Raw genomic sequence first — 19,287 nt, 5'->3', positions numbered from 1 at the left:
TCAAAGAAGGATGGGGTACGGGGTTGGGGGCGGTATGCCGGGACAGTAGTGGCAGTGTGCTATGGGGAATGACGGTTAGGAGGAGAGGTACCACGGAGGTAAGAGTAGCGGAAGCAGAAGCGGTCTTGGCTGGACTCGAAGAAGCAAGGAGACATGGATACAAAAATATCGAAGTTGAAAGTGATTGCAAGATTTTAGTTGATGCGCTAAAGCTTCAAGCGACGGGACGGAGTGATTTCCATCTTGTCTTAGACGATATCTATCCTTTCTATAATTCGTTCGAACGTATTGAATGGTCGTTTGTAAGTAGAAAATTGAATGGGGTGGCACACGATCTCGCTCATTGGAGCTCGATGCATCCCGGTAGGAAGATATGGTTTGGCGAGCTACCTCATACGGCTCAAAACATTGCTAATTTTGATTTTGCTATATAAGGTTTACCCACTTTGGGATTTAAAAAAAAAAAAAAAAAGAGGAACTTTTGGAGCAATGTTATTGGCTAAGCTTTTACATACTATCTAAAGAAATATAATAATGAAAAATTGATAAGCTAAAAAATAAATATTTCTTTCCATAGCTATAGAATACTATTATTATTGTTATCAATTAATTAATAATAATAAAAAGGAGTTTTACATGACTTCAAAGAAGTACCTAACATTACATATAAAAAACAGTTGTATTCTACGTACGTACATAATTTATGTTGCTCCCATCTTATTTCTCTCATGAATTTTTTTTTCTTGATGTTGAATTGAGGAGGCAGAATATAGAAGATATGAGAAATAGTAGGAGATTATTCAGCATAATCATAATTGTTCTACATATGTAAATAATATATTTAGTTACCATATAATTAGGAGGAATATAAGGAGAGTCAAAGATTTAGTTAACTGTATCATGTATATATGTATTGCACCCTACGTTGATTAATGAATGTGAACATTCACTACATCTCAATATTGATTTTTACATGGTATCGTGAGCCAGAGACACAAAAAAAAAAAATTCACAACGAAAATACAACGGAGCACCGACTTCACCATGCCTGGTGATGATAAATTGATAGGGGCGATGGAAGGTCCAAAGACCATTCCTATAACATCGCCACTATATTTACATCCCTCGGAAAGTCCAAATTTGAATGTAACTCAGATTGTTTTTGACGGAAATAATTATGAGATGTGGGCAGCAGCCGTCAAAAACGGATTAGATGCCAAGAATAAGTTGGCATTCATTGAGGGTCGAATCAAGAAACATTCAAATGATGGAGAAGAAGAAACTATGGAGTCCGTAGCGTGGCGACAGTGCAACGCTATGATTAGGGCATGACTTCAGAATGTGATCAATCCGAAGTTACACTCGAGCATCGCCTTCGATCATCCAGTTGACGAAGTTTGGGAGGAGTTACGAAGCAGGTATTCGGCCGGAAACGCACCCCGAGTTCACCAACTAAAGGGTGACCTCGGTGAGTGCAAAAAAGGAACTGATTCCGTAGTTGAATACTACACGAGACTTAAGGCAATATGTGTAATACTCCGTATTTATAGCCTTGGGGGTACTTTATAGAGTAGCTCTTACTCTGTCGAGTAAGGGTAAGTGTCGCAGCAAAATAGTTTCTGACCTGTTGGGCACTCGATCGAGTAGCTCGGGCACTCGATCGAGTAGGGGGGTACTCGATCGAGTACCTTGGGTACTCGATCGAGCGTCCGGTTTTACGGGGGAGTTTTCGCGGGTTTTGTTAATTATGCGATTAGGGTATTTAAACCAATTCGTCTTTGTTTTAAAACACTTTTACCAAAACCTAAAACCTGTTTAAGAGAGAAAGCAGCAGTTCTTCTTCCTAATCGCATCCTTAACGATTCCCGGAGTTCAGACGGTCGATTCTCGTTGTTTTTCGTGTTGTTGGATTCCTTGCGTCGAGGGTAAGCTTCTAGCATAATTTTTATAATGTTTTGCTAGTTTTGGTCAAACCCTAATTTAGGGTTTGGGGGTTTTATGAGTAGTAAGTAATTGGTAGCCTTTATGTGTTATGTGTGATAGGAGGAGAATTCGTAGAGGAGCCGTTTTGAGACAGCTGTTTAGATCGTCTGCGTGTTTGCTTTCCAGGTAGGATTTCCTACTCAGTATTAGTCCCATAATGGGATATTGGTGATGTGCTGTAGTTAGTTGTTTAATAAGATGATTGTGATTGTGATTGTGATTGTGATTGTGATTGTGATTGTGATTGGTTTCTATGGCTCTCGAGATGCGTTCTCGGTGGTGGGGTCACTTGCGGAGTGATCTCACGCCCTAGTTCGCCCTTCGTGGAACCCGCCACGAAAGGGGATGTGCACATTAATGGACCGGGTTATCGCTCGTACGATGAGCGGGGCTTAGGTGGGAACGGCAGTGCGTCCCCCAGCTGCGGCTGGTCCAAAGTGGACGATCGATGTTGAGATGATGATGGGAGTTGGTGTTGTGTGTATGTGTGATTCAGTTCCATGTCTCTGTTTGCCTTATTGTTATTATCCATTTTGATTGTGTGATTAGTACTGACCCCGGTGTTGTTTTGTAAAACTGCGGTGATCCATTCGGGGATGGTGAGCGATATTGAGCAGTATAGAGATGATACGGGATAGGCCGGGATGGCCACGACATGACGATAGAGTCTTCCGCTGTAGTTTAGTATTTATTTCTATTTCAGTTGAGAACAGTTAGTTTTGAATAATGTATTGCACTTTCAGTTTGGTTTCGAGGATCGTATTCATTCATTAAACTATTTATAATAAATGTTGTTTCTATTTTGTCTATTTGATTATCATACCTCGGGCAACCGAGATGGTGATGTCTCCATACCTGAGTGGTCCTGGTAAGGCACTTGGAGTATGGGGGTGTTACAAATGGTATCAGAGCGACGATCCTGAAACCTGTAACCAATGAACTTAATGAACATAGAGAGAGTCAACTAAAAAGAACCCGGGGTAAAAGTTGTAGGAGCTAGTGCAAAGGCTTGGGAGACGTCCTAAAGCCGCAAGGGGTCGCCCTACAACTTTGAACCGGTCACATGGGAAAGTGTTTGTCGAGTCGTATGTGTGTTTGGTTAACTGGTTTATGAATGTGATGGAATGTGTTAATTGTTGGATGTTGAAGTAGAAAGTTGAGCATGTGAAAGAAAATGGTGATATGAGGAAACTTGTTGATGAGATATATAGAATTGTGGTTGGAATGAGAAACATGATGGATGATTCATAATGTGACGTAATAATAACATGCGAATAGAAATGTTGTGTTGTATACGTATATTTTGTTTTCATAGAGTTGTATGATAAGTTTATGTACTTGTCCACGATTGTTCATGGGTATATGTTGTAAGAAGTGTGTAGTCAGTAATTGATGAATTAGTTGGAAGAGATTAAGTAAGTAATTGCATAAGAATATGAAATTCATGGGTGGAGCATGTTTATGTGGGTAAATCGTGATTGACAAGTTAAATAACCTATGTGCATGATGAATGTTGTTGCTTGATTTTTGAAAATAGTAACGTATGATTACGAATACTGGTTTTATGAGTTTTGGACTGGTTTTGTTTGCTTGGTTGTTGTTTAAGTCGTTTGGGAAGTAAAAATCAATAGTTGTGTTTTTCGTTTATAAAGAGGTTGTCTTTAAACTGTTATAACTTGAGATGCATAAATGATTTTGATGTGATTCCAATTGGAGATGATAGCTTGTCCTTTTACGATTCTAACGATAGGTCACACGCCCAAATTGACCAAGTAATGAGTGAGTTATGACTGTTTTACGAAAACTGGACAGTGCTGAGAATTAGGGTACTCGATCGAGTATCCTTGGTACTCGATCGAGTAAGGGGGCACTCGATCGAGTACCTCAGTTACTCGATCGAGTAGCCCTGGTGGTTTGTTTTACGTGCTTCTGATCTTGACCTACTCGATCGAGTAAGTCCCTTACTCGATCGAGTGGCCTGTACTCGATCTAGTGACCCCTGTTTTGGGTCATATGCTTATCTTTTGAATTCGTTGCATATTATGTTTAATTCAAAGTTATTATTTTGCTCTTTTATGCATTGTTTTACATGTATATTGGTCTTGACGCGTAAGTTGCCCAATCTTGTGGTGTAGTGAGTGGCACCTGTGGTGAGTATGAGTTCGGTGGGAGGACATGAGTTATATGTGTTGTGATAGATAGTGGAAAAAGAAAAGGAAGATTGGTATGGTGTATAGAGACATAGAGCATGTTTTGTGAGATGATATGAGTGATATGTTTGTATGTTGAGTAACGTAAAAGTAAGTGAATGTGGGCAAAGGATGATGTGAGTCTAAGGGACGTGAGAATGAAAGGATTGAGAGTAAGGATATGGATAGTGACAACCTGAGATGTGTAAAGAATTATGGAGGGAGGTAGTTAAGAGCCGTGTGGGTTAAGAATATACATAATGAAAGTTCGTTTTAAAGGGGTTGAGAAGAGTGGTATATAGTGAACTTTGTGGAGGCATGTCGCGGGGTGGAGATTTGGCTTTTTAAGAGATGAAACTATTGTGGGTTTTCCTTGGGCAATTAGCGGTATGAAAGGAATTTTGATTTCTAGAGATGTAAGAAGGAGATGCAATTGTTGAACAAAGAACGTTGATTTTATGGATGGATTAGTGGCAAGGGTGATTGATGACATAATAAGAGAATATTTGTGGTAAGAAAGAGTGAGATGATATCGATATGAAATAATTAGATGTGAGTTTTGGAGCAGTGAGAACGTAACTGGATTTCCAAAGAGTTAGCTAGAAGGAATAAGGAGTTGAACTATTAATTGGTATTATTGAGTGTAAAGAGAAAAGAAGGATAAAAGTAAGCTGAGGAAAATATTCACCGGAGTCATGTGATATAAAGGTAAGGAATCATTGAAATGTGTGATAGCGTCACGAGGATGTTAGTTAATGGTTATAGAGGAGTTTTGGGACAACATGATTAGTAATGAGTTTCGAGGAATTAAGGAAAGTAAGAAGTTGGTAGAATATTTGCACGATACGAGATTTTTGGCGGAGAGTTAGATGATGATACAATTAAGGATATTATTGGGAAGAATATTGAGGTAATTTTGTTGATGGATTCGATGTTTGTTATTTGGGATGTCAACCAAAGATAGGAAAGAAATCGTGATGTTTAGAGATAAGTGTAAGAGGTTTGATGTTCGGACAGTGGTAGTGTTATCGTTTGTGGTGTTGTCACTAGTGGTTAAGAGTGATGGTATATTAGAAGGGTAGCAATTCTAAAAAGGTTGATTTGGTAGGGACCTGATTGTTGTGTATGATTGTAAGAGGGTATAAGATGTGGTTAGATGAGGCGGATGCTAATAGTTGAATAGTAATAGTATGGTTATACTTGGCAGGAAGTGATGGTTGTGCGAATGGGGAATATGTTATGAGGGGCATATGAGTTAAACTCGGGCGACAGGTAACCTTTATCGAGGGGTAACTTACGTGATCATGACCGACTGTTGGATGTGATTACGGGTCTAGGATGTGTATAAATGTTTGTGTGAGGTTTTGACCTCACAAGAAGTGGTATAGTGTGATTATTATAAAGTCATATTTGAATGTTATGTAATGCATGTTGGGTACGCTAATCTAATTGAATGGTATTCAAAAAGGTAATAATTTGAGTGATCCTGCGTGATGATTATGCTTGTATGTATTCATGATACATGTTAATCTGTAATATGGTGAGGGGATTATATTCATGAGGTCATCTGTTTAATTCATATAATATGTTGCGATGTGATTTAGTAGAGTGGATTTGAATAAGTTTTTCTTGTCTGAGAAGTTATTTTGAGTCAGTGTTTGTGGGAATTGTATGTAGCTGTGATGTCTATCGATGTGGTTGTGGTGCCTCCGGTGGTGATCCGGGCACGGTATTTAGTATTGTGATGCGGGTATCTTCGCACCGTGGTGTGGTTTGTTGGTGGCGGTGTCGCGATGACGTCACCGGTTGTGGTGGAGTAGGCGGGATGATTATGATTCGAGTTTCAAAGTACATACCATTATACATAGTTTGTTGCTCTGTTTGATGTTGCTCCCTGCGAGTTTCAGTTTCTGCATGTAGACAGTTGTCTTGCTTATTGATGTTCTCTTTACCAGGTTAAGTTAAGAATGAGGTAGAGTATGATAGGAAATAGAGTTGAATATGTTTTCGTTGTTGTCATGGTATAGTGATGTTCTATTGAGGGGATACGGTTGTGAGAGGTCGTTACAATAATTATGATCTTGTTCTAGTTAAGGTTTCAGGAGACATGGTAATGGCAAGTGAGTCGTAGAACATGTGTGGTAATGACCCGAAAGATGCGGTGGTTCATAATCTTTTGTTGAGACAAAGGAGTGTAGGGTATTGGGAATTAGTGTCATGTTAAGTTGTGTATGAGTTTTGCGGTAATGGAAGAAAGAACTTGATAATCTAGTGTGCGTGTACATAACGAGTGTGGATCGTGAGTTATGCTTCTGGGAGATAAGTGCCTTATATAGAGAGGTATGTCATGTTGCGAAAATGTGGAAGAGTGGAAGTTTTGGGTTAAGCTAAAGATTTTGAGGTATAAGTTAGGTGGTTTGATGAGTGAATTAAAGTATGAGAATTGTTTAAGTAAGAGAGCCTTAGATATATGCATGGTGAGTGTTTGGTTTATAGACGGTTATCTTTGACATGTGGTGGTAAAGAGGGTAATGAGATGTATCTAGGAGTTGGTATTAGTGAGTTACGAGGACGTAACATTTATCTTAAGAGGAGTAGGATGCGATAAAAGAGATTTTGATGGTTGTTCATATAGCAAGATATATTTGGAAGTAGAGTGTTGGTGTAGCATAAGATATGGATTTGTATATGTTGTGGTTGATGGTGTTAAAAGGCCATGGCCGTGCTTGTAGTAGTGTGATGCTTCGAGTATGAGAATATTTTATATAATGTTGACATTGAAGGATGATGTTATGAGTCCGAGTAAACTTCGAGGACGAAGTTCCTTTTAAGGGTGGTAGAATGTAACATTCCGTTTGATGTCTATGAGTGTCTTGATTTTGGATTTGATAGTGGATGATATTATGGAGCTAGCAGCGTTAGAGGATGGTAGTTGGTTATGTATGGAGTTGGTGTCGTGAGAGATATATATATGTGGAGTTGATACGATATCGTGAGCCATGTTGTGGAGGTAGGAATAGTTAGTGGAGTTGGTGTTACGAGTTCATGTTTGGGTTGGAGTTTTGTTTTGAGTTCTTAGTCACGTTGTTGTGTCTTGATCGAGTTAGTATGTTTGTTTTTATGTATGGGTTGAACTTCGGGACGAAGTTCCTTTTAAGGAGGGAAGACTGTAATACTCCGTATTTATAGCCTTGGGGGTACTTTATAGAGTAGCTCTTACTCTGTCGAGTAAGGGTAAGTGTCGCGACAAAATAGTTTCGACTGTTGGGCACTCGATCGAGTAGCTGGGGCACTCGATCGAGTAGGGGGTACTCGATCGAGTACCTTGGGTACTCGATCGAGCGTCCGGTTTTACGGGGGAGTTTTCGCGGGTTTTGTTAATTATGCGATTAGGGTATTTAAACCAATTCGTCTTTGTTTTAAAACACTTTTACCAAAACCTAAAACCCGTTTAAGAGAGAAAGCGGCGATTCTTCTTCCTAATCGCATCCTTAACGATTCCCGGAGTTCAGACGGTCGATTCTCGTTGTTTTTCGTGTTGTTGGATTCCTTGCGTCGAGGGTAAGCTTCTAGCATAATTTTTATAATGTTTTGCTAGTTTTGGTCAAACCCTAATTTAGGGTTTGGGGGTTTTATGAGTAGTAAGTAATTGGTAGCCTTTATGTGTTATGTGTGATAGGAGGAGAATTCGTAGAGGAGCCGTTTTGAGACAAATTGTTTAGATCGTCTGCGTGTTTGCTTTCCAGGTAGGATTTCCTACTCAGTATTAGTCCCATAATGGGATATTGGTGATGTGCTGTAGTTAGTTGTTTAATAAGATGATTGTGATTGTGATTGTGATTGTGATTGTGATTGTGATTGTGATTGTGATTGGTTTCTATGGCTCTCGAGATGCGTTCTCGGCTGAGTGGGGTCACTTGCGGGAGTGATCTCACGCCCTAGTTTCGCCCTTCGTGGAACCCGCCACGAAAGGGGATGTGCACATTAATGGACAGGGTTATCGCTCGTACGATGAGCGGGGCTTAGGTGGGAACGGCTGCGGTCCCCCACTCGCGGTATGGTCCGGTGGGACGATCGGTGTTGAGATGATGATGGGAGTTGGTGTTGTGTGTATGTGTGATTCAAATTGTCTGTTTGCCTTATTGTTATTGTCTGTTTTGATTGTGTGATTAGTACGACCCGGTGTTGTTTTGTAAAACTGCGGTGATCCATTCGGGATGGTGAGCGATATTGAGCGGTATAGAGATGAGTACGGGGATAGTTGGGATGGCCACGACATGACGATAGAGTCTTCCACTTTGTAGTTTAGTATTTATTTCTATTTCGATTGAGAACGATTAGTTTTGAATAATGTATTGCACTTTCGATTTGGTTTCGAGGATCGTATTCATTCATTAAACTATTTATAATAAATGTTGTTTCTATTTTGTCTATTTGATTATCATACCTCGGGCAACCGAGATGGTGATGTCTCCATACCTGAGTGGTCCTGGTAAGGCACTTGGAGTATGGGGGTGTTACAATATGGGATGAGTTGGCGAATTATAGCAGCGTAAAGGCATGCACTTGTGGAGCAGCCGCTTCAATAGCGAAAGAACACGAAGAAGAGAAGGTTCACCAATTCCTAATGGGGTTGGACTCGAAATTATATGGTAATTTACGAACTAATTTATTAATGGAGGATCCTATAGCTAATATCAATCGTGTATATGGTATTGTTTTTAGGGAGGAAAGACACGCCTCTATAACCAAAGTTAAGGAAGAAAAAATGGAGGTGGCAATGGCAGTAAGATCTCACGATGCAGGCCGAGGTCGTGGAGGCCATCAGAAATCAGAAACTGAAGACGACAATTACCCACCACAGTGTTCTCATTGCAAAAAATACTATCATATCGAAGACAATTGTTTTGACAAACATGGGTATGAAGTGGTGAAGGTAAGAGAAAGGGGTCGTGGAAGAAGAGGAGGAAGCAGCAACCGAGGGGTAAACAACCGAGGCAGAGGACATGGCCGTGGACATCAGGCAAATGCAATGGGAAATTCGTCGGGAACGTGGAATGCGGAGACTTCGAATCAGAATATACCCTTCACTACAGAGGAGATAGAAAAGCTGCAAATCCTAATGCAATGTAGTCCTGATGGTAATGGCAAGTTGCAAGGTATGAAAGTTACATTAGATGTTGAATGGTTAATCGATAGCGGATGTTCGCATCATATGACTGGAAAGAGAGATTTGTTGAAAAATATTAGACATGAAGAACAATCCAATGTCAGTTTGCCCGATGGTAGGATAATGAAAGCCGAAATACATGGAGAAGTCGAGTTGAGCAAGAATTTCGTCTTGAAAGACGTTTTGTTTGTTCCAACACTTACTTCTGATATCATTTCCGTTCAACAATTGATAAGTGAGAATAATTGTGTAGTATCCTTTTACAATGATTATTGTGAAATGCAGGACCGGACTACGAGGATGAAGATTGGACGGGGTGAGCATCGACAAGGGGTGTATTATTACAAGTCGGAACGGCCAGAACAAGTAGGACGAATGACCGTGACCAAAGAGGAAAGTTTGTGGCACAAACGACTTGGACATCCATCCAAAAGTATTTTATCTCGTTTTTCTACTTTAGTTGGACGTAATTTAAATTGGGACTCGGATATGGCTTGCGATTCTTGTTGTAGGGCAAAACAAACACGCAATATTTTTCGTTCTAATAATAAACGTTGTGATGTTTTGTTTGGTCTTATTCATTGTGACATATGGGGAAAATACCGAATAGCTAGTTTAACCCGAGCACATTATTTCTTACCATAGTCGATGACCATAGCCAGGCTGTTTGGATTTACCTCATGAAAGATAAGAGTGAAGCTGGAGATTATTTAAAAAAATTTTGTCAGATGGTAAAAACACAATTTGAGACCTGTGTTAAAATAATTCACAGTGATAATGGGACGGAATTGTTGTCCGGGTCAATGCAGCAATATTATGAAGAAAATGGGATATTATTTCAAACTAGTAATACCGATACACCCCAACAAAATGGTAGGGTAGAGAGAAAACACCGTCATATACTCGAGAAAGCTCGGGCATTGCGTTTTGAAGGAGGGTTACCTTTACATTTTTGGGGTGAATGCGTATTAACTGCTGCATACCTTATAAATCGTACACCCACACCATTGCTAGATGGCAAGACCCCGTATGAATTTTTATATCACAAGAAACCAAATTATGACAATGTTAGAATTTTTGGATGCTTGTGTTACGTTCACAATAAAGACAAAACACGGGACAAATTTGGGGAACGGGGGAAACGTTGTATTTTTCTCGGCTATCCCCATAGTAAAAAAGGATGGAAGGTGTATGATTTAAAGGAGAGACGGGTTCTTGTGTCACGTGATGTTATTTTCTATGAGCACGTGTTTCCTTAATTAGTGTCCGAAACTGGTGCAAATACACAACAAGGGGGAGCTCAAACCGTGTCACAAAATCAGCAAGGCACTGACTTGTACACGGATGACTTCGAAATTGAGGAACCCCATGTTGTGAGGGGGAGACTTGCTGACAGTGGCGTGACAGAGGACGTGAATGAAGAGCAGGTTGATGATATGTTGCAGGAAATTGGTGTTTTTCAGCAGGTTGATGATATGTCGCAGGAAATTGGTGTTGTTCCGAATACGAGTGCAGGAACTTTCGAAAGTCCTGGCAATAATGAACATCATAAAAAAACAGAACATGAAATTGTACAGGACGTGACAAACACTCAAGATGGTGCAATGGAGGAAAGGATGGGTCGTGGTGCGAGAGAAAAACGAGAGCCGTCTTGGAAGAAAGATTATTATTGCAAGTCAACAAGAATAATACACCCAAGGTTGCGTGCTCACCACGAACAAACAAAATCCTCGTCGTCAGGTACGCGCTATCCTCTAGTCAATTACGTTACTACTAATTGTTTCTCACATTCCCATAAGAGTTTCCTGGCCAAGATTGATAAACATAAAGAGCCGACCTATTATCATGAGGCGGAAAGAAGCTTGGAATGGAGGGAGGCAATGAGAAAAGAGATAGATGCTTTGGAAGAAAATGGTACTTGGAAAATTGTTAGCTTGCCCGAAGGTAAAAAGCCAATAGGGTGTAAGTGGGTATACAAAATTAAGTACCGAGCAAATGGAGAAATTGAACGGTACAAAGCGAGACTTGTGGCACAAGGATTCACTCAAGTAGAAGGAATCGATTTCCATGAGACTTATGCACCGGTAGCAAAAATGACGAGTGTGAGATGTATGTTAGCGGTTGCCGTAATGAAAGGTTGGTCCATTGAACAAGTAGATGTCAACAATGCTTTTTTACATGGAGATCTTGATGAGGAAGTTTACAAGAAAAATTCCACAAGGTTTTGAAAGAAAAGGCGGGAACAAAGTATGTAAATTAATGAAGTCGATTTACGGTTTGAAACAAGCTTCTCGCAATTGGTTCGCAAAATTAACAGTTGCTATGAAAAGTTACGGATTTGTGCAGTCCTTGGCCGATTACTCCTTGTTCACACTAAACCAAAATGGAGTGTTCATTGGAGTTCTTATTTACGTGGATGATATGATCGTGGTTAGTAACGGTAAGAAGGCTTGTGAAAAATTCAAGGCTTTTTTAGATGCACAATTCGGGATTAAAGACTTGGGGAAACTCAAGTTTTTCTTGGGCATTGAAGTAGATCAGAGAGCAGGTGGATTGTTTTTAAATCAAAGGAAATATGCCTTGAGCATTATAGAAGAAAGTGGTATGGCAGGAGCAAAGACGGTGTATACACCGATTCAGCCGAGACATAACTTGTCATTAGCAAAGGGATATGTGCTAAGGGACATTATGAAGTATCGAAGACTTGTCGGGAGACTTGTGTACTTAACAATTACAAGGCCGGACCTTGTTTACGCGGTCCACATTCTATCGCAGTTCGTAAATGAGCCAAGGAAAGAGCATTGGGAAGCGGCATTACGAGTAGTGCGATATATTAAGAGGAATCCAAGCAAAGGAATCATGTTCAAGAAACAAGTTGACTACCAATTGAAAGGATATTGTGACTCGGACTATGCATCTTGTCCGATTACTAGGAGATCGTTGAGTGGGTATTTCGTGTCAATTGGAGAGTCACCCATATCTTGGAGGGCCAAAAAGCAAGTAACGGTGGCCAAGTCGACAGCGGAGGCAGAATATAGAGCAATTGGCGGTGTGACCAGTGAGCTCATATGGATAAAATCATTTTTAGCTTCATTAGGCATCTTTCACACAAAGCCGATGAGAATATAATGCGACAATCAAGGGGCAATTCATATTGCCAAAAATCCGGTGTTCCATGATAGAACGAAACACATTGAGATAGATTGTCATTTTGTGAGACAACATCTGATTGAAAACACAATAAGCATGTCTCATGTCCGCAGTAAGGAGCAAATAGCGGATTTATTCACAAAGGCATTAGGAGGAGAAAGTTTCGATCATCTACAGTACAAGTTGGGACTCGGATTACCGAGTGCTCCAACTTGAGGGGGAGTGTTGAATTGAGGAGGCAGAATATAGAAGATATGAGAAATAGTAGGAGATTATTCAGCATAATCATAATTGTTCTACATATGTAAATAATATATTTAGTTACCATATAATTAGGAGGAATATAAGGAGAGTCAAAGATTTAGTTAACTATATCATGTATATATGTATTGCACCCTACGTTGATTAATGAATGTGAACATTCACTACATCTCAATATTGAATATTGATTTTTACACTTGATTTTCTATTACTTGATGTTGAATGACTATTTTGCGATATTAATTGTGTGCCTATTATATATACTTTATGATTATACTGTTTCTTAGCTAATAATATGCGGGTTGTCGAAATTTACTAACGTTGTAATATAATTTGAAATTGTAGGTACATAGTGTATAACAAATTTGTTGAATTTATATGTTGAACCAATCAAAGCAAAGGTAAGTGTCTAATAACTTTTTCGTGTTTTCGACAAAGAGTATGTTACATTGTTACTAGATAACTTCTTCGATTATGTTTTCATGAATTCCATCTTGCTTACTCAGACACTAATTAATCAAATAAATTCTCATCCTGAACATGCATAATGGTTTCACGAATAATGGGTAATGCATACAAAGCCTAAGCACATGAGAACTACCGGGAAGATACGGATGCAAAAGGAGCAATAAGCACTAAACTAAAATTAATGATTACCACTTTCATTTGCTAATGTAGATTTCCATTCAAATATTTCAAAACATTATTATAACAATAGTAGCTAAAAGAATTGGTAGATCATAAATGCAAACACATCATAACAAACTTTACCAAAAAAAACAAATCCACAAAGGTTTATACAAAAAAATTACTTCTTATTTGTTTGTTTTTACTTTGTATTTTATTTTCTAACATTTTTTCCTACGTTTCTCTTTATTTGATTGCAAAATTGTGTATTTTGTTGTTGATATTGTTAAGATAACTGAACGGTAAATCGTGTCATATATTGATATCAAACATTGACTTATATAGTTACAATATTGGGCTTTAATAGCCATATAATAATATCCATAATAGTAATATCAGACTAATCCTAACACCCCCCCTTAAGCTGGAGCATGAAGGTCAAGAATGCCCAGCTTACGAAGAAGGTAAGAAAATTGAGGCACACCGAGAGCCTTTGTGAAAATATCAGCAACCTGCTCCGCAGAGCCCACATGAACCGGAGAAATGAGCCCTTCTGTGATCGCATCACGCACGAAATGACAATCGATTTCGATATGCTTCGTGCGTTCGTGAAAAATGGGATTTTGGGCAAGATGAATGGCGGACTGACTGTCACAAAGAATCTTCATAGGCAGAGGGAAGGAGACATCCAAACTTGTCAGAAGGCCTTTCAACCATTTTAACTCACAAACGACCGCGACCATCGATCGATACTCAGCCTCAGCAGAAGAGAGAGAGACAGTGGTTTGTTTTTTCGTCTTTCACGAAATTGGATTAGTACCCAAAAAAACGATCCAGCCGGTAGTAGACCGACGTGTGAGAGGGCATCCGGCGTAATCAGAATCGCACCAGCCGGAAATAGAGAAATCAGTGTCGGAGTTTAATAAAATACCTTGACCGGGGCTACCTTTCAAGTAGCGAACCACACGTAAAGCGGCGTCCCAATGGTCTTGTCGAGGCTCATGAAGAAAACGAGAAAGAATATGCACCGCGTAGGATAGATCAGGGCGTGTGACTACGAGATAAACAAGCCTACCAACCAGCCGTCTATAGGCCTCTATATCAGTGAGAAGCTCGCCTTTAGCCAAACCAAGCTGATGGTTTTGCTCAATTGGACTGACGACAGGCTTGGCTCCGAGCAACCCCGTTTCAGATATAATATCTAGAGCGTATTTCCGCTGGCTCAGATAAATGCCTTTTGAGCTGCGTGCAACTTCGAGGCCGAGAAAATATTTAAGAGGACCCAAATCTTTCATATGGAAACACTTCCCCAAATAGTCTTTAAAAAATGAAATAGCAGAAGAATCATTGCCTGCTATTACTAAATCATTGACATAAACGAGAACGAATAAACGAACCTTGTCTTTGGAGTAAGAGAAAAGAGAATAATCAGAATATGACTGCGTAAACCCATAATCCTTAAGAGAAGAGGCTAGCTTGGCAAACCAACATCGAGTAGCTTGACGAAGACCATACAACGATTTCTTTAGACGACAAACCTTGCCCTCTTTTCCTCGACCAAATCCAGGAGAAACACGCATATACACCTCTTCATCCAAATCACCATGAAGGAACGCATTATGAACGTCCATTTGGTGCAATTCCCATTTATTAACAGCTGCAACAGATAAGAATGCTCGAATTGTAACCATTTTTATGACCGGAGCGAATGTCTCACTGAAATCAAGTCCCTCGACTTGATGATTACCAAAAATGACCAAACGAGCTTTAAATCGTTCAATTGTACCATCGGACTTGTATTTAATGCGATAAACCCAACGACATCCAAGTACCTTTTTATCAGACGGAGGATCAGTCAGCTCCCACGTTTCATTGCGTTCAAGAGCTGTAATTTCTTCCCTCATAGCCTCACACCATTTGGAATCCCGTATGGCCTCTTTAAATGTTGGAGGTTCAATATTCTCAGTGATGGCTGCAAGAAAGGTTCTATGGTTCGCGGAAAAAGAATGAGAATCAATATAATTTGCTAAAGAATAAGGAGTACCTGAGGTAGACGAGTCTGGACTTGGTGAGCGCGAGGAAGAAGGATTTTGTGCGGTGCCAAGAACATACTACCCACACAAACGAGAATTTTGAAATTTTTGACGGCGACCACGCCCGAGTTCAGCAGCGGTGGCATCCCCTGTACCAGACCCCGTGGCGGCTCCCGTAGCTGCTGCATTCCCGGCCGCAGGACCAGGCTCGGCCTCCCCCACGTTAGGCGCGGCTTCCTCAACAGCACCAGGCCCTACCTCCTGAACACCAGTCCGTCGTTCAGAGTGAAACCGGGCTGCCCCACTCGTGTCAGGGGGTCCATTAAAAGGATCATCGAGAGGGAAATCGGGTATGATAGGGGAGCTGGCAGGGGCAGTAAAAGGAAAAACACTTTCGTGAAAAACAACATCTCGAGACACAAAGAAGGATTCCGTCTCAATGTCATATAATTTCCAACCCTTTTTTGAATGCGGGTAACCCACAAAAATGCATTTCCGTCCCCGCTTTTCAAATTTGTCTCCTCGTGTATTTTGGTTATGAGCAAAACACAAGCAACCAAAAACGCGTAAATTTTTATAAGACGGTGACTGACCATAGAGACATTCATATGGGGTTTTATTATCAAGTAAAGCAGTCGGAGTGCGATTGATTAAATAGGCAGCAGTAAGAATACATTCGCCCCAAAAAGTTTTAGGCAAAGAGGCTTGGAAAAGTAGAGCTCGAGCAACATCCAAGATGTGACGGTGCTTGCGTTCAACACGTCCATTTTGTTGGGGCGTGCCAACGCAAGAGGTCTGAAAATGGATTCCGTGGGCAAAGAAATATCCAGCCATACAATTAAATTCGTTTCCATTATCACTTTGAACAAACTTAATTGGTTTTGAAAATTGCTTATCGACCATGGCTATAAAATGCATAAACATATCAGTTACTTCTGTTTTGTCGACCATTAAATATACCCAAGTAGCCCGAGAATAATCATCAACAATTGTGAGAAAGTACTAAGCACCACAAGACGAAACAAGGCGATATGGTCCCCAAAGATCGCAGTGAATTAACTCAAATAATTCAGATGCACGCTTATTATTCAAAGAAAAACTGTTACGATGCTGTTTGGCAAAATGACAAGTCTCACAAACGGAATGCTTACTAAAATTAAGACTACTAGCAAAGGAAACAGCTTTGAAAGCCTTATTTGACGGATGACCCAACCGTTGATGCCAGAGAGCAATAGTACCCGCGTCTGTGACGAAATTTACCACCGTATCCCGCGCACCCGCACAAATCCAATAGAGCCCATCTCGCAGCTCACCTACTCCAATCGTCTTCCTCGTAGAAGGGGCCTGAATAAGACAAGAATTCTTAGCAAATTCAAAGGTATAATCACAAGTAGAAGTCAGCTGAGAGACGGAAATAAGATTGCAGGTCAAACTTGGAACGTATAAAACATTATCAAGAATTAACGTATTATTAATAAAAACCGAGCCCATCACCGTAGAAGCAACTTGATGCCCGTTAGGCAATCCAACGGTACGAGATGGGATGATGCGCTGTGCTTCCAAACATGTTAAATTTCCGGTGACATGATTGGAAGCACCCGTGTCAATGATCCAGGGAAACATACCACTTAAACGATCGGAGATATTAACAGTATTAGTGGACACGCTTGTGGTGACCAGATTAGCTTGAACTGAGGAGCCAGCGTGACTCGAAGAACCGGCTTGACCCGAGGTAGCGGCCTGACCCGAGGAGGTAACGGGACCCATAGCAGCCTGATGAGAAGAAGCTGATGTACCATGCCCTCCACGTGCACCACCATAGCCAGAACCACGAGAACTAGCAGCTCGAGCACGACGGAGGTCAGCCAGGGTACGCGGCCTGTCCCCCCACCACTCGGGGAAATTTTGAGTCTTAATAAAGCAATAAGAAACGTCATGACCACGCGTGTCACAATAAGTACAGGAAGGAGGTCGCCTCTCACTGCGCTCTTTATCACGGAGAGCACGCCAATCAACTGGAGCAGAGGAAGTACGACCTGGCGTGGCAAAGGCCACCACATCAGAGGCGTCGGCGGGAGCAGAGGATGCCCGCAACCGCTCTTCCTGAATAACAACTTGATAGGCACGACTAAGAGACGGCAGAGGATCGAGTTGGAATTGCTGTGAACGAATGTTAGAATACAGAGTGGGATCAAGTCCCATAAAGAATTGATGCAGCCGCTCATTGTCGAGCCGTTGCACAGCAGACGGACCAATATTGCACTCGCACTTGCCGCACTTGCAAGCAAACGGGGGTTCGTGAACAGCAATAGAATCCCAAATCGATTTAAGTTTACCATAATAGGTGGAAACATCCATACCTTTCGTCCGCTTGCATTCATGTAATTGAGTTTTCAAACCGTGAATCTTCGTGCCGTCGACAACCGAAAACGTGGCTGCCAATTCTGCCCATAAAGGGGCCGCTTCCTCCGCGTAGAATATGCTATCAAGTAAAGATGGATCAATGGTATTAAGTATCCATTGAACAAGGGTGCAATTAACAACCACCCAATTGTCAAGACCGAGTTCATCAGACGGTTTTTTGATAGAACCATCAATGAAGCCGTATTTGCGACGAGACTTCAAAGATCGCGTCATCGAGTTTTTCCATGCGTCGTAATTATCACGACGGAGAACAACGTGTGTGATTTTGAGATTAGGAGTGTCATGAGATCCAAGGAAAAAGGGATTGGTATAATCAAGGGCTGTTGATTTGAGATGCTCATCGTCGCCTGCCATAGCGGCTTTGATGATCTTCGTTGTGTGTTTTGTTTTTTTTTTTTTTAGGGTTTTTGTGTAACCTGGAAACCTGATACCATGTTAAGATAACTGAACGGTAAATCGTGTCATATATTGATATCAAACATTGACTTATATAGTTACAATATTGGGCTTTAATAGCCATATAATAATATCTATAATAGTAATATCAGACTAATCCTAACAGATATGATTTAACTGTTACCATTGTATTGGTATCTAATATTTTTGTCTTTTTTCTTGATGTATGTTAGAAGCATAATCAACAATTTCATAATACTTTGATTGATTGATTGATTGATGTCAGATTAGAAGAGATTCTATAAGTAATTATGCGTGCATACTATGTGACTCCGTATTATACAGTGAAAGTGATCTCAAATTATAACTTTATTTCTTCCTTCATACTTTATGTAGATATACAAAAATATCTTTTTTTTTTGTACAATAGTGTAGATGTATACCGAATTTTAGCATTCATAATCTCGAACGTGTGATTTTTTTGGTCTTTTTCACTTGCTCTTTTGATTTTGTGCTTTTTTCTTGTGAACTTATTTACAAGGGTATGATAATTTTCATTTTGTGCGGCACAGTATAGTCGTATATTCAATGAAAATTCGCATACTTGTGGTATAAAGAACGGTTATTTCGAGCGATTATAAAGAATATAACTTTTGTGAATGACTTTGATTGATATTAGAGAGTACAATTTTAGTGAATAATTTGGGACAATATTAGAGAATTTGACTTTTACAAGGTTTCTCAAAAATCTAATACAGTACATAATAAAATCAGTATAAATAAAAGAGCTATATTAATATAAAAATTAATGCGGAGTATAATAAAAAGAAAATTTAAATTATAAATTAAAAGGTATGTTTTGGTTTAAGCTAGAAATTAAAAGATAAGTTTTAGTATACTATCTTTATTTATATATTAATTTATAATTTATTAGTTTTCGAGCGACATGAAGGTCTCCACCTAACGTTAACTACCTTATGAATTTGCATATACTAGAGAATTAATTAGGTCCACATAATAGAGAATTAATGTGAGACTATGCCTCATAAGATAA

At 40.0% G+C, this 19,287-nt stretch overlaps 2 protein-coding genes across 2 annotated transcripts; one reads left to right on the top strand and one right to left on the bottom strand.

The window, feature by feature from the left end:
- Positions 1–8,847: 8,847 nt before the first annotated feature.
- LOC141631526 (uncharacterized) lies at positions 8,848–11,570 on the top strand. Its single transcript, XM_074444185.1, has 2 exons — positions 8,848–9,775; positions 10,606–11,570. The coding sequence occupies exons 1-2, from the start codon at positions 8,848–8,850 to the stop codon at positions 11,568–11,570; spliced, it is 1,893 nt and encodes a 630-aa protein (XP_074300286.1).
- A 4,845-nt stretch (positions 11,571–16,415) lies between these two features.
- LOC141631525 (uncharacterized) lies at positions 16,416–18,191 on the bottom strand. Its single transcript, XM_074444184.1, has one exon. It carries the CDS (start codon positions 18,189–18,191, stop codon positions 16,416–16,418), a length of 1,776 nt encoding a protein of 591 aa, XP_074300285.1.
- Between the last annotated feature and the right edge of the window lie 1,096 nt (positions 18,192–19,287).

The sequence above is a fragment of the Silene latifolia genome, chromosome Y, assembly GCF_048544455.1.
Source record: "Silene latifolia isolate original U9 population chromosome Y, ASM4854445v1, whole genome shotgun sequence".
In the NCBI taxonomy this organism is placed as follows: Eukaryota; Viridiplantae; Streptophyta; class Magnoliopsida; order Caryophyllales; family Caryophyllaceae; genus Silene; species Silene latifolia.
This window is presented reverse-complemented; position numbering and strand designations above follow the sequence as displayed.